The 14,126-nt window shown below is 29.4% G+C and overlaps 1 protein-coding gene across 1 annotated transcript in view; it reads left to right on the top strand.

Moving 5' to 3' along the window:
* Positions 1-14,126, top strand: part of LOC106458308 (E3 ubiquitin-protein ligase UBR5-like) — a 111,276-nt gene that overhangs the window by 37,699 nt on the left and 59,451 nt on the right. Inside the window, exons 8-14 of the mRNA XM_022384477.1 lie at positions 1,245-1,382; positions 1,951-2,174; positions 2,955-3,074; positions 3,449-3,717; positions 6,881-6,989; positions 8,917-9,062; positions 13,814-13,953. Of these exons, the coding sequence (XP_022240185.1) occupies positions 1,245-1,382; positions 1,951-2,174; positions 2,955-3,074; positions 3,449-3,717; positions 6,881-6,989; positions 8,917-9,062; positions 13,814-13,953 (1,146 nt within the window). The remainder of the gene's footprint in view (positions 1-1,244; positions 1,383-1,950; positions 2,175-2,954; positions 3,075-3,448; positions 3,718-6,880; positions 6,990-8,916; positions 9,063-13,813; positions 13,954-14,126) is intronic.

Below are 14,126 nucleotides of genomic sequence, written 5' to 3' on the forward strand. Positions count from 1 at the left end.
GGCCTTTAGTCTATACAAAGTAATTTGTCTTGGTCTGTGTTTTAGTGGACTAGATTTTGTAAAATACAGTCACATTTTATTATTATATATTATATATGTATATAGATTATTGCTATTTTGAAATAAGTTCTCAAACTTATTTTTCTTAAAACATAGAACAGTAACTGAAGAAGTAAAACAAAAAATTATATTTTCTAGTTATGACTTTTGTACTCGGTTGCTGCTTGATGTAGGTTGCTAAGCCTTTAAAAATTTTGCATATGGAGCATATGAAGCAAAATAATTTTTTAAGGTTTATATATTCATTTGAATAACTAAAAAATCATACATTACTAAATTACCATAGAATTCCATTATCATTTATCTAGCTTATTAACTAAGATGTATTTTACTCTTAAAATATATGAAATTTTGGGCAGACTAAAAACACACCCTACCTTGTTGAAATATTGGTTCAAAAGAAAGAAATGGTGCTCAGCCCATTAAAATGGCTAAGAAAGCCACTAGGGGGACATTTTGAGCTTCCAATTGGTTATTCATGCCATATATAGAAGTAAGTGTTTATAAGGGAGCATTTCCAAAAAAGGAATGAGGTGGCGGGGTGCAACTGTGTTTGATTTATTACATGAGTAATATCTTAGCAAATTGAAAAGATAAGAGGCTCTTATATTCTAGCTTGTCTAATTTCTAATTCGTACGAAACTATAGATTTAGTATTTTGACTTCACAAACATCTAATTTGAACCAGTGCTGCATTCAACATACCACGTGAAACATGAAAATCAATGTTTATCTGTGTTTTTAAATTAAGCAATTGAGTAATATATAGTACTAAAACTTGAATTATAATCTACAGTTTGATACCAAAGTTATTGACATAAATTCATGAAATAGTAGTTCAATAAAATTTTGAATGCGAGTCAACAAACGTGATGACATGGCCTTTCACCCGTGATCCGTCTTTAAAGGGTAAGTATATTATAGTTAATATATAGAACTTTGTGATAGTGAAATAAAAACTTGATGCTTGTTTTTAGGAATTTTTTATTTTGTTTTTAACTTATTTAATTAAAAAATTATTCAGTTCATAACACAGTCAGATATAATGTGATTTGACAATGGAAAGTATTTGCAGCATGTATTACTTTAGTCTTGTGATCTGTATCTAATGAACTGATAGCACTTGATAGTGGAAAATTAGTACTGACTGTTGTACCTTATTTTGTGGTACATTTCTGTTTCAGATGACCTGATATCACTTCTAGATGCAGGTATCCACAGTGATCATCCAAGTGTAATCATTGATGCTGAAGCTATGTCTCCAGAAGACATGTTTGGATACTCCAGTCTTAGAAGTCGTTCTGGTAGTAGAGGCCGCTCAGGTATAAAACAGAATAGTTAGTAAAATTGTTAACAATTTTTACTATACATATGTACTTTATGATTAGATGTACTCTGGTAAAGGACTGACTTTTTTATTACAGTTGCATTGAATTGCATTGTGTTATTCTTTTATGTTATTCTTTTTTACACACATTTCTTTTTATATGTTTTGATAAGAAAGAGAGAATTAAACATTTGAGAATGACAGAGTTGAATAAAATATAAGTATATACAATGAAAGTTAAGTTCAAATTTGTACCAAAGAAAAAAAAGTGAAACAGTATAGATGAAATTAAAAGTATATTTGAACTTTTTTGGAGGAAATTAAAATATTGGAAATTTTAGAATGTAATGTAAGTGTTGTTCATGTGCTGAAATTGAATCTTGATATTGTTTAATGTTCACTGAAACATCGATTTTTAAAGTATTGAATATTAGGCATGAACTTGATGTAATGTGAAGATTATTTGAAAGCTTTATTAAATATCCCAAATTTTCAATTAAATGTTTTTTTTTTACAAAAGTACATACTTATATATATTATAATTGAAATTATGTTGGCTTTAGGAGGTGAGAGAGAGAGAGATCCAGACCGTGACAGAGATAGCATGTTTCGGCTTCGAGAGAGACAGTATTCAGGTTCCCGACGCTGGTTAGAGTCTGCATTAAGGGACAGTGGAGCAGCAGACAAAGTTGGGGAAAGCATTGGGCTTGTGGACACCAAAAAACGTGAAGTTGGCGATAGTAACCCATTATGGTTAAGTGATGACCTTGAGTATTGGCCAGATAAGGTAGAACATTTTAAAAATGAATACAGATGGCATCTTTCAAGTTAACTTTTGCTTTGAGAGATAACTTTCTCATCTTTTTTTACTTGTTTGAACAAAAACAATTTGGGATAAAAGCTTCATAGGCCTCTAGGTCAAGGATGAAGATCAAGAATTGGTCAAGTCCATCATATTACATATATCTGTTTCTCAATGTTTTTGTATCTAAAATCTTGCTGTAGAACATGTGTTCTGATCGGTTAAGGTATAATTAGTTTTAGAATATTAAATTCGTCTTGTGTACTGACAGAGCTAGACTTAAGGCAGGGCAAGTAAGACCGCTGCCATGGCCCCTCATTATGATGGACTGCATTGATATTTTTATTTGTGATTTTTAAAGATGAGGCTGAAGAACCACAAAAATATTACTAATAACCTATTAAAAAATGTATAATATGGTATTGTGAGACAATTTCCATCATATTTTTTATTTCCAAATAATATGATAGGCACCAATTTTTATATCTTATATATTGCCCAGAAATGACTAAGGCTGGCACTGTGTATTGAAAAAAGTTTAATGAAAAACAAACAAAAACAATTCACCTTATAATTTTAAAAGTTAATTATAAATTTTTCCTGCAATTACGATCATGATATATATGTTTTGTGAAATGCTAAAAATTTATAAAAAGTATTATGAAAGTACAAAACTATTTAAAGTTGATGACTTGTGCTGTTAAAATATTTGTCAAATTTTTTTTTGAAGTTTCATGTGGATTGTTTTTTAACTTTCTAACAGAGCAATCAGGTCTCAAGTTTACCCAGATAGCAGCAATATATTCAGAACTGATTGCTGTGAGTGCCACTGGTCAGCTTTATCAATGGAAGTGGAGTGAACCAGAACCATATAGGCACCCAGAGGTAAGTGGTAGTTAGCATATTCATCTAGAAGAGGAAGGTGAATTATTCTGCTCTTATAGGATGAACTGATTTAGAAGAGAAAGAGGTGGAATTTTTTACATCTGGAGATACTAATTGAATAGTTTTTAGCACCAGCTGATATTTAATTTATTTTCATTAAAAAAACCCTCCATCTTTTTTTTTCTGTTGAACTATCACTTTCATATTGTTTTAAGACACTTTAATTGACATTTTTTTTTATATCTTCAGTTGATTTTTCTGTCTACAATTCAAACATCTCTCATTTGTTTAGCTGTCAGATTTTGTAATATTAGTTAGTTACTTCACATAACACATTTTTAACCTTCAGTTGATTTTTTTATGTAATTTTTCAGAATCCCACTATCTTTCATCCAAAAACCATCAGTTTGGGATTAGTTGGTGAGAAGATTTTGCTTCTTGCAGCTAGTGGTGTTAGGGCAACAGTTGCAACAGAAACGGGAAAACTTTCTACATGGATGGATGAAACCTTGTTATCAGTTTCTTCCAAACTGGAGCATTGTGCACAAGCCTTTTCTGAATTACAACAAGAAAAAATCAGTTCTTTACATGTGTGTTCTTTCTTTACTTGTGCTCGTCTGGAGTCGGGTCATATTTATTGGTGGTAAGTTATAGTTGTCTGAAACCAGGATGTATTTATTAAGGATAAGATAGTAGAAAGCTGGATATTAAGTTCATATGAAGTTAGGTATCAGGTATCACAATATGTGTATTGATACTAAGTTGTGTTAAGTTTAAGATGGTGGTACAAATCCATCTCAAATCAGATGTTTAAAGTCAGGATGTGTTTAATTGTAGTAAGCTGATGTGAAGTTAGATGTTTGAAGTCAGTACAAGTTTAACCCGATAACTACCAATGCCATTTTTAAATTCCGTTTTGCATATGTAACTGAATTGTATTCAAAATTTAATTAAACCTCTTTATTATCAATATATATCAATAAATTAACATTATAATGTATGTTATAACTTGAATTTTTAATCTAAGTTTTAATTTCTTAGTTTCAAGGGAAACATATTAAAAATACTTAAAACTGCAGTTTTCATGTCATGTTATTCACGCGCTATGAAAAGTCTTGATTTTAGCAGAGGTTCACTCTTAGCCACATAAGCTGGCAATGTCGATGAGTGTATAGCTGATAGTGTAGATCTGTGTGCCCTTTTGACACGTAAGATACAATGTCTTAGAACTGTATTCAATGGGAAAGAGAAATAAATTTTCCAACCCTTGATGGTTGTCATGCCCACCTTCTATACTTTGGCTTGAGATCTACAACATACATGTAGATAGTAGACACAAGTGTATATAGTCATTAGAAACAGCTCAGTTTACACTATACTCGGTTAATTTGAAATTGGCATGCAGTTTTCCTTATGGTGTGCATGTTACTGCCATTAGTATTGTCATCTACTTGATCAAGTATAACACTTACGGTGGTTTCTTATTTAAATATGCTATAGTTAGAGAGACAGTTTAATTATATTTAAGTCTTACTTTTATATTTTACTCAATTGTATATTATTTGTGTTTTGAAAATTATATATGATTTTTATAAGTTTACTTCGTGTCTGGATTGTGAAGATGATATCATTTGCATGTGCAAAGCATTAGTGAAATGGGTTTTTGTATGGGAGTCACCATATAATAATAATAATAAAGCCCCGTTGATGTATCGGCATAAATAATAAAAGGCAAAAAATTGGAAAAGAAGATTAAAGGCGTGAAATTATGTGTATTAAAAAACAATTTTTAAAAGACTTCTATGAAGAGTTAAAAGGTATTTCCATTTCTTAATCTTAAACATTTCATTGCACTATATGTTGACGATAATAGGTAGAGTTAGTGATATAGTAGAGAAAATGGAAAAAACATTTACCTAAAAAGAACTTTTGATATTCATTTATGAGGTTCTAGAGATTATGCTAATGTAGTGTGAAAACTGTAAGATAAAAAATAGTATTTTTATACTTCATATAAAAATCACCTTGCAGGTGAACTGTTCAGAATCTGAGTGCAAATGACTACACTAAATAACAAATTTTTATTTAGAAATAGTAGAAAAAAATCAAAATTAAGTATTTTTATTTTGCTGAAACTACATGCTTTTAGGAAAGTTCTTGTCATTTTTCAAACAATTTCATCCACTAGTTTTACTTTTGGACATTAGGTCCTTAAAATTTGGGGATGTAGTAGCAAAAGGATTAATGATGGTAGATAACATGGTTAGGTGTCTTTAGTTGGTAGATGTTTAATGGTGGTAAGTTGCTAATAGTTTTAATAATTTTCTCTGATGTTTTATATTATGTATAACCAATAGAAAACCAACGTTTCAGTCTATCAAATGATTTATTATATTAAATTAATTTCTGTGCATGGAATTGTCTATTTCATCATTCAGTTTGAATTTTTTTCTTATGAGAATCACATCAACAAGCTTATCTGAATTGTTAAATGCTTTTATTACATAGTTAGAAAGCCAGAAAAATTAGGATAATTATAGTACATTGTTTCCTTTGTGCATGATATTACTTTGTGTTCTTAGGTGCATTATACAATTGAATAAAAATTATATAGTGTTGTAGTTACCATTAGTATAAAAAAAGTAAGTTTGTTTCATTGACAGATAACAGTAAAAAAAAGACTCACTTAAGTACTATATTTCTTGTTTTTCTTGTGTATTATTTCTTTATTAATGTAAAAATTAAAATCTTATTAGGTAAGATGATGAAAATATCACTAATAATACAAATTTTTCACGTTGTATATTTGCAAGCAGCTCGTGTGTTATTTCATTCAATGCAGTAACTGAGCTGTGTGTTTGCTGAGTGATTTACAACTTGTGTAGTGGAGTTATTCATTATACACAGTTCAAAGATCAATAAAACACTAAAATTAAGTTTTAAGTAGATCTATACTGTTATGAGCTTTAAGCTATTTAGGATAAACAATCATGGTTTTCTGTTACAATTTGCAGTCATTCTGGAAAGAAACAAGGGTAATTTAATAATTTCCTAATTTTTATGGTGGTTACAAGGTCTGTTGAAATGATCAACCCTGTATGAAGCTATGGTAGATAAAATATAGTTTTTCTGGGGAGAAACAAATTATATTTATTTAGGAGGTTTTTAGAGATTAAATAAATGAAATTTGAAAATTTTCATATGAAGAAATGTATTTTTAATCTTAACATGAAAATCACTTTTCACTCAGAGCATTGAACACTGACTCTGTATATTTAGAAATGAATTTTTAGCAAAAGTACTTAATTGGAAATTCTGATATTTTGTCTACAAAAGACATGTAACATTTACTGTTAGCTTGTCAAATTTTATAAAGATACATTAAGCACTTTTACCGAGTTTGAGAGTTATTGTGTTACATGGTGGAGGAGGTTGTGTAAAATACACAAGCCTGTTGCAAAAGGGTTAATGATGGAAAGTTGTTATAAAGTTAAATGTATGTAGTCAGGATATGTTTAATGAAGTTTGTAAGGTGTCTGTAGTCAGGATATGTTTAATAATGGTAAGTTAGGTGTCTGAATTCAGTCTAATATTGGGATATTTTTTTTCAATGCCAAGTTTAACTCTGACATGCTGACTTAGTGAATAAAAATGTTAGTAGTAATATCAAATTATTTAAATGTAATGCTAGTTTCTGAATATTTTGTTACTTGTGATGTATTAAGCAACAAGTGCTGTTGAATATGTTTAAAGAATTTGTTTGATTTGTATTAAATATAAAGTAAGTAAACTGTTTTTGAATTCAGGGGTGTGGCTCCATTCAGTCAGCGAAAAAAGTTGTGGGAAAAAGTTAGAACCAAAACAAAGAAACACAAGAGTGCTACCTTGTCTTCAGAAATCACAGCTGGTGTTCAGGTTAGTTACTGGGTTGATTGTTTCCATTCTTTATTTATTTGAATTAATTAATCACTGTCTTCAGAAATTACAGTGATTATCCAGGTTGGCTAACTAAGTATTTGAGGTTTTTTTTATCAGTTAGATAGCCAAATTTTGATATTTAATTATTCAACCACTGACTTCACAGATCATGACTAGTTATATTGACTTTTATTCAGTCAAATAGGTAAGGTTAGTTGGCCAGTTAATTAAACCACTAAATACTATAAAATTGCTAGAAATAGTACATGATGAAGATCTGTGCTAGCAGCTCAAAACATTGTCTAAAAATTTCTTGGACACAATTTACAAAAGTCATCAATCAAATATGTTCTTTTATTTGTGGGTGCTGTTGGAATATAAGCTTAATAAAGACATTAAGTAAATAATGAATTGAGAGATTGGAATATTGTTCTGTCACCTCTCTTACTTGCTACTCGAGTAAGCTTAACTAATGTTTTGTAATATAAGAAAACTTCTGTAGCTTTCAAACAGATGTTATTTAACATGAAAATGGTTTCAAGAACAAAAAGAATGTCTAAAGAAAACTGAAACAATTTCTAAACATATGGTTTATTCCTAAATCTTCTAAACTTCTCCTTAGATTCTTTTGTTTATCCTTGCAGGAAATCCATTTAGCCACTTTCTCATGAAACCTTAAATTAGTGTCCAAACCACTTTATTTACTCTACCTTGATATAGTTTTTAAAACTCTCTGTCCATATGTATTTAAATGTAGAGAAAGCTATTTTCTAAAGTGTTCTTCATTAGATATTGTTTAGACCACATGCTGTGACACTGTAAAAGGTATGGAAATGAAGCTTGTAGTAATAAAATGAAAGAAAAATCCAGAAAGAAAAATCACATGAGAAAAAAACATGGATGGTTATATTATCAAGGAATGATAGTTTTGTAGCAAATATAAACTAAAACTCCATAATGTGTAGAAATTTTCTAAAAAAAAAAGTCATAATTGCAATTTTTATAGGAGAGACTAGGCAGAGTTAAGCAAATATGAAAGTTGGTATAATTTTTTAATTTTCTTTGCAAATTATATGAAATATGGTTGAAAAATTACAAAATATCAATTCTGAAATTGTACAAAGCTAGTTAGAATTATTATTTTACTTCAATTTTGAAATTTTTATATGCAGGTGTGCACTTGCACCTAAAAGTTATTCTTTGGTCATGGTAGGATTAATTATGTAATGTAACTGTCATATAATCTTTCACTAGCAAGATATTTTTTTTGTCTTACAGTCATTGCTACATGGTTACTGGTGCTTTTAACCATTTAATGCCATGGTAATGTTTAATTCATTAACTCTAATTTTTAATGTGTAATCAAAAGGGAATATTTTTACTTTGTGCTATTATATCATGGTTGAGAGTTGACTATTTTTTTTTTTTTACACTGTTGAGTACTGATAAGAAAGAAATTGGTAATTGATGAATCTTAAGTTGTAGCAATGGTTGTTTTTACCTTGCCTCAAAGGGTTCAAGCAAATAAGAAAATGTTGTGATGTATATAGAAAGTCATTTTATCTGTGAATCAAAAATAACCTAGTTTGTGAAGATCTAGATGGAACCTTGATTTATATGGCATTTGTATGATATTACAAAAAATTCTAGATTTAACTTTGCAGAGTTTCCTAAAAATTATTTGCAGAGTATTAGTGTGTCACCAAAATTAAACTGTATTTGGTCTTGAATAGATGAAGGCCACATTTTATTACTTTCATAAGTTTTCTCCAATTAATGTGTGAAAAATGAGTTAACTGGAACATCTTTAAGAATCAAAAAAGTATTACAGATGTTATGTGTGACAAATTTTTATTAAGATTGGAAGTGACTTTTCAGTTGATAATGTTATTTTGCTAATAGCTTTTACATTCTTTTTCTACAGGTGTGCATGAGAAACAGTCCAATGTATCACCCAGGTGCCTTGGCTTTTACTACAGCTGGTGGTGTTCCCAGAGTTGGACAGTTAGTATCAGCAGCTTGGAACTTGACAGATGTTTGTCACTTTCGTCTTCTTCCACAGGGTGGCAGGTGAGATATAGAGTGGTGTCTTATGCTGTGATAAAAATATCTCCCTGTATTTTTCTTGAATATATAATGTGAGGTTACAAGCTTTTATGAAAATGTGTCTTTCTGTTTTTCTTTTTTTATAATATTGTTTTAAGTTTTTTATGTCAGGTATTCATAACAAAACTGCAAATATAATATCAAGAGTAAATGTCCTGATATTTAAAAACAATGCTGAATTTCCCCTAGTATGAGAATTGACATTTTCTATCTAGGCATTCCATCTAATTTATTTACCACCCCAAGAAGTATGAAATTTTAACATCAATTACTTATTATAATGTCATTAATGCTCAGGCAAAGCATAATTTTCATAAAGAATATTAATTATAAAACATTTTCGTGAGGTAGGCTCAAGAGCAACTCATAAATAGCTTGTGCATTGTGTAATTCAATAGAGTAACATGAAATACACATTTGCCATGTGATTTACAACTTGTATGGCATTAAAATCAGTTAGACATGGTCCAAAGGACAATAAAACAATAAAAGTTAAGTATAAATAGATATATACTGTTAGGAGTGTAAATCTATTAAGGATGAACAAATGTAGTTTCATGTTACAATTGGAAGTCATTCTAGAAAGAAAAATTGTAATTTAGATTTATTTTGATTTTTTTATTTTGGTGGTTATGAGGTTGGTCATTTTACACTTGGACTATTATAAAAAAAGATTTGATATATTCACAGGCAAATCTTTAGTAAAAATACTTCATTAAAAAATCTGAATTGTTGTCTACAAAAGAATTGTAATGTTTATTGAAAGTCTGCCAAATTTTATGAAGATACACATATTATATTAAAAGTTATAGCATGGAAACTATAATGAGTATGAAATGGTTACAATGTTCCCTCTAATTTTTTCAATCCATGTGCAGAATGAATTTTTTCTTGTGCACCACTATCAAGGCAATGCACAGATATGCGCTTACAGTTTTTTTCTGTTTTTTTGAGGGTGGGGGTAGTATTTTTAGACCATCAACACTATTGAATCATTAGGCCACTTTGCAATGCTACCAATTGGTTATTTGAGTTTTAGGCCTATTGTCTGCCAGGGTCATTAAGGTCTTCAACGTGTTGAGACTGCTCACTATCACCGAGATTGTGCACGGCTGGAATAATTAAGTGGACGGCATTTGATTAGTTGTTGTGCAGCTGCGCAGTGTAGAGGGAACACTGGTTACAAACTCAGTTAATTTGACTGATTCCATGGCGAGAGAGTTAAAGCAACCTACCTACACAGATCAGAACTGAAAATCAGCATAGTAAATATACTGTTCAAAATAGGAATATGCAATGCTGTGAAACAAACATTTGTAATGATTAAAGTAAATTGGTTCATCGTTTGGGTACCCTCACATTTATTATTATCATAAAGGCTGACATTCATGGATTGATATTTATAAATTTTATGCTTGGTATAACATTAATGATAAACAGTCATAATTTTTTCAATTGAACAAATATGAATGACACGTTGTCATGAATAATAGATGATTTTTTACTTCAATTATGTGACATTTGTACTTTGTTTAACAACAGTCTCATATATTCCTAACTTGTATAGTTGATGTAACTTCAATTTTAGATCTTTATAAATTTTATTGTTGATATTTAGCTGGTCTCAGATATTAAAGATTTTTATAAGTTGGTCATATTAATCATAAATGGAATGGGCATGGTCTAGTGGTTAATGTACTGGTCTATGAATCTGAGGGTTCATGGCTAACTGCTCTTTGCTGCAAAATATGTGCTGCACGCTTTGGGACTGTGAGTGCTTTTATAAAAGTGACTATAAAATTCCAATATTTGATAAGAGTTGGCAGTGGGTGCTTTTTGGCTGGCTGCCTTATCTATAATCTATTAGCACAAATTAAGTATAGTTTGTGCATATAGCCCTTATGTAGTTTTTCTTAAATTTCTAAAACAAACACAACTGAGTTGTAAATAGTGTCATGTAGTTGATGTAACTATAATATTAAACAGTATTGTCTCTTTATGGTAAATACTATTCATATGGGCTTTTCAGTTTGAGTGTAAAACAATACATACTATTTTTTACTAAATGTACTACTGTATTTGCCGGTATATAAGACGAGCTCATGTATAAGACAAACTTGGGTTTTTTGAGCAGATTTCTTTGAGATTCGGTGTATAAGATGACCTCTATTATCAAGCAAGACTAGGATGTTACTTTTATAAAGAAATTCTTAGAAGTTATTTTTAAACTGTGCTAACCTGCACTCTGAGGTAATAAATAAAACCAGAAGTGTGTTTTTTTATGCTCTTTGAATGCTACAGACAGCTCAATGCAGCACAACTTAAGTCACAAACATATAATAAACAACTCTACAAAATGTTCATCACAGTTGAACTCCTTTTCTATTACAAAAAAATACTAAACCTTAAGATATACTGATCTACTATAAAAACATGCATACAAAATTAGTGTATGTTACAGAAACTAACTTTTTTTTATATAATATTAGCAATATTTTAGTATGACAGATGAGATCAGTAAATTTCAAATAAAAAATCTCAACTAGCAGGTGAGATAAATAACTTCTGGTTATGAAGAATCAAGATGTGATACAATTACAAATATTTATTGTAATGCAATAGGTGGCATGATGTCAATGAACTTACTCAAAAAAGCAAACAAAAGTAAAATGAACAATATAGTTTTCGTAAAATATGCTATTAACTGCAACTCTGCCTTTGAAACTGTATACAAAATGAGGAGTAAAATCAGGAATTATTTTAAGAGTAAAGGGTATCATCTTATACACCGGAAAATACGTTAAGTGTATCTTCATTAAATTTGGCAGTGTTAGTAAACGTTATAAGTCTATTGTACACAAAAAATCAGATTTTTCAATAGTATTTTTACTAAAGATTTGTCTGTTAACTTAAAAAACCTTTACTGACTCAGTAAATGAAATTTGATTTTAATGCTAAGAATAAAAATTCTTCTTTTCATTTTACAGTTTTCATATATATCATTTGCATAACCTCTATAACCTGCTAAATGAATATCAAACAATTTGTTTTTTCTCAGAAAAACTTTATATAATAACTGTTTTATTCCCTACTTTACCACTAGCTGTAGAAAAATCATCAGTGTAAAGTGAAACAAAAAGTTGAAAATTTTGAAATAAAATTAATAATACCTTTTTTCTTCTATTTTGAATGCATCAGATTTAAATCGTATCTTCATTTTAATTATTTCCACAATTTCAACTTTTAAAATTTCAAAATCCTTATTGTAATTTTATGGTTTTATTGCCTATCTTGTGCCACCAAAGCATCTGTAAAAAGCTTTAAATCACAAAGGAACCAAATAATCCATTTTTCTTATTTCAAGGTACTTCGTGTCTTGAACTATGTGAACATTAGCACTCAATTGCATGACCAACTAGTGCTTACGTTTTTTCTTTTAAGTTCATTTTCCAAATAAAAATTAATGCACCTTTCAAATATGTATTTAAGAATACAAAAAATATATTGGTCACTAGAAGAGAATATTCCAAAAAATATTATAGTTTAGATCACTTTCTAATTAAGCTATAAATAGGTAACAAAATTCCATTACTGTTCAGAGCATTTTCATGAAACACAAATTAAGCATTTCCTCTCAACTATTGTCTTTAATTGCCAAATTCAAAAGGACAGTTTTAACTTGATTTAGAATAGAATATGGTTTTTCTATTGGTTATAAACATGTCCATCAGCAATTTACAGATAAAATTATATACTTATTTAGGAAAACTGAAAGATTGGAGGGGTTTTGTCTGGTGGGTTGGGCAAATTTATTGATATCTCAGCAAGTCAAGAAGATAGAAAGTTCAACTTTTATATTTGAGCTTTTCATTATTTATAGTTTATATTTTTAAATGGTTAGATACTATAGATGTTAGATTATTAAAGTTATGTAATCTAAAAGGAAGAAATAAAGAGTGCATGTTTGTCACGTGACAAAGAGAAGTGAAGATTGGGAATTTTTTTAAATATTACCTTTTGATATTAAGAAATTAAAAATTTTAATTATAAGCTACATTTTGATGCCAGGTTTATTGGTAATATAGTTTAATTAAATTTTGTACATAACTTAAAATGACATGACCAGCACACTTGTGAAATTGCTCAAGACCATGTAGAAAAAAAAAGGTTAATTAAATTTTAGTTAAAGCTGGCAAAGTGTGTTAGATGTTCTAACTCAAATTATAAACAACCATGATTTTTTGCAGCTTGTGACCAGTCTCAGGTTTTTGTAATAACTGTTGAAACACTGCATTTAAAAATTATTACCTTAGTTGATTGAACACCAGTGGTTTCCATTGCCTTCTTTAAATACTTATGGATCAATACTGTGTAGTCTTTTTGGAATTAAGTTTTCTGTACATAAATATAATTTGTTTTATTTACTTTTAACTGAACTTTAAAATTCAAGCAGGTGCATCTTAATTGTTATGGCTATTTATACATAAATTGTATTTTGTGTTTTTAACTTCATATATAGTATGCTGAATGTTTATTTTAGTGGTCATTTGTATATGTGTTTCAGAATATTGAACTGTATTACATGTTGTTTGTATTTATAGCCTTTGTGGCCTGGCAGCATTCTGATGTTTGTCAGAATTTTAGGATTCCATATTATTTAATTTTGTGTTTTTACTTTTATGTATGTTTTTTTTTTTTCGTAATTGTCATTCTAGTGAAAGAAAATCAGAGTTCCGTGAATCCAAAGATGGATGTAAAGCAAGTGAGAACAAATCAGACAGAATTGAGATGCCTCCTCCTCCATCTCCAGCTTCATCAACTTGTAGTGAACCAGCTTCAAGCCCACTTCCTCATAGTAAGTCTATTTTTTAAATTGACTATTAGCAAAGAATGTTCTACAGAATTACAAAGCATCTTTGACCAGCTTGATATATTTAATATATAAGATTTATGTTCTTAAATTTATAAGGCAATATAAAAAAAAATCTGAATTTCCCTTAGTGTGAGAAATGTAAATTTTTTTTCTCT

This window comes from Limulus polyphemus, unplaced genomic scaffold (genome assembly GCF_000517525.1).
Source record: "Limulus polyphemus unplaced genomic scaffold, Limulus_polyphemus-2.1.2 Scaffold441, whole genome shotgun sequence".
Lineage (NCBI taxonomy): Eukaryota > Metazoa > Arthropoda > Merostomata > Xiphosura > Limulidae > Limulus > Limulus polyphemus.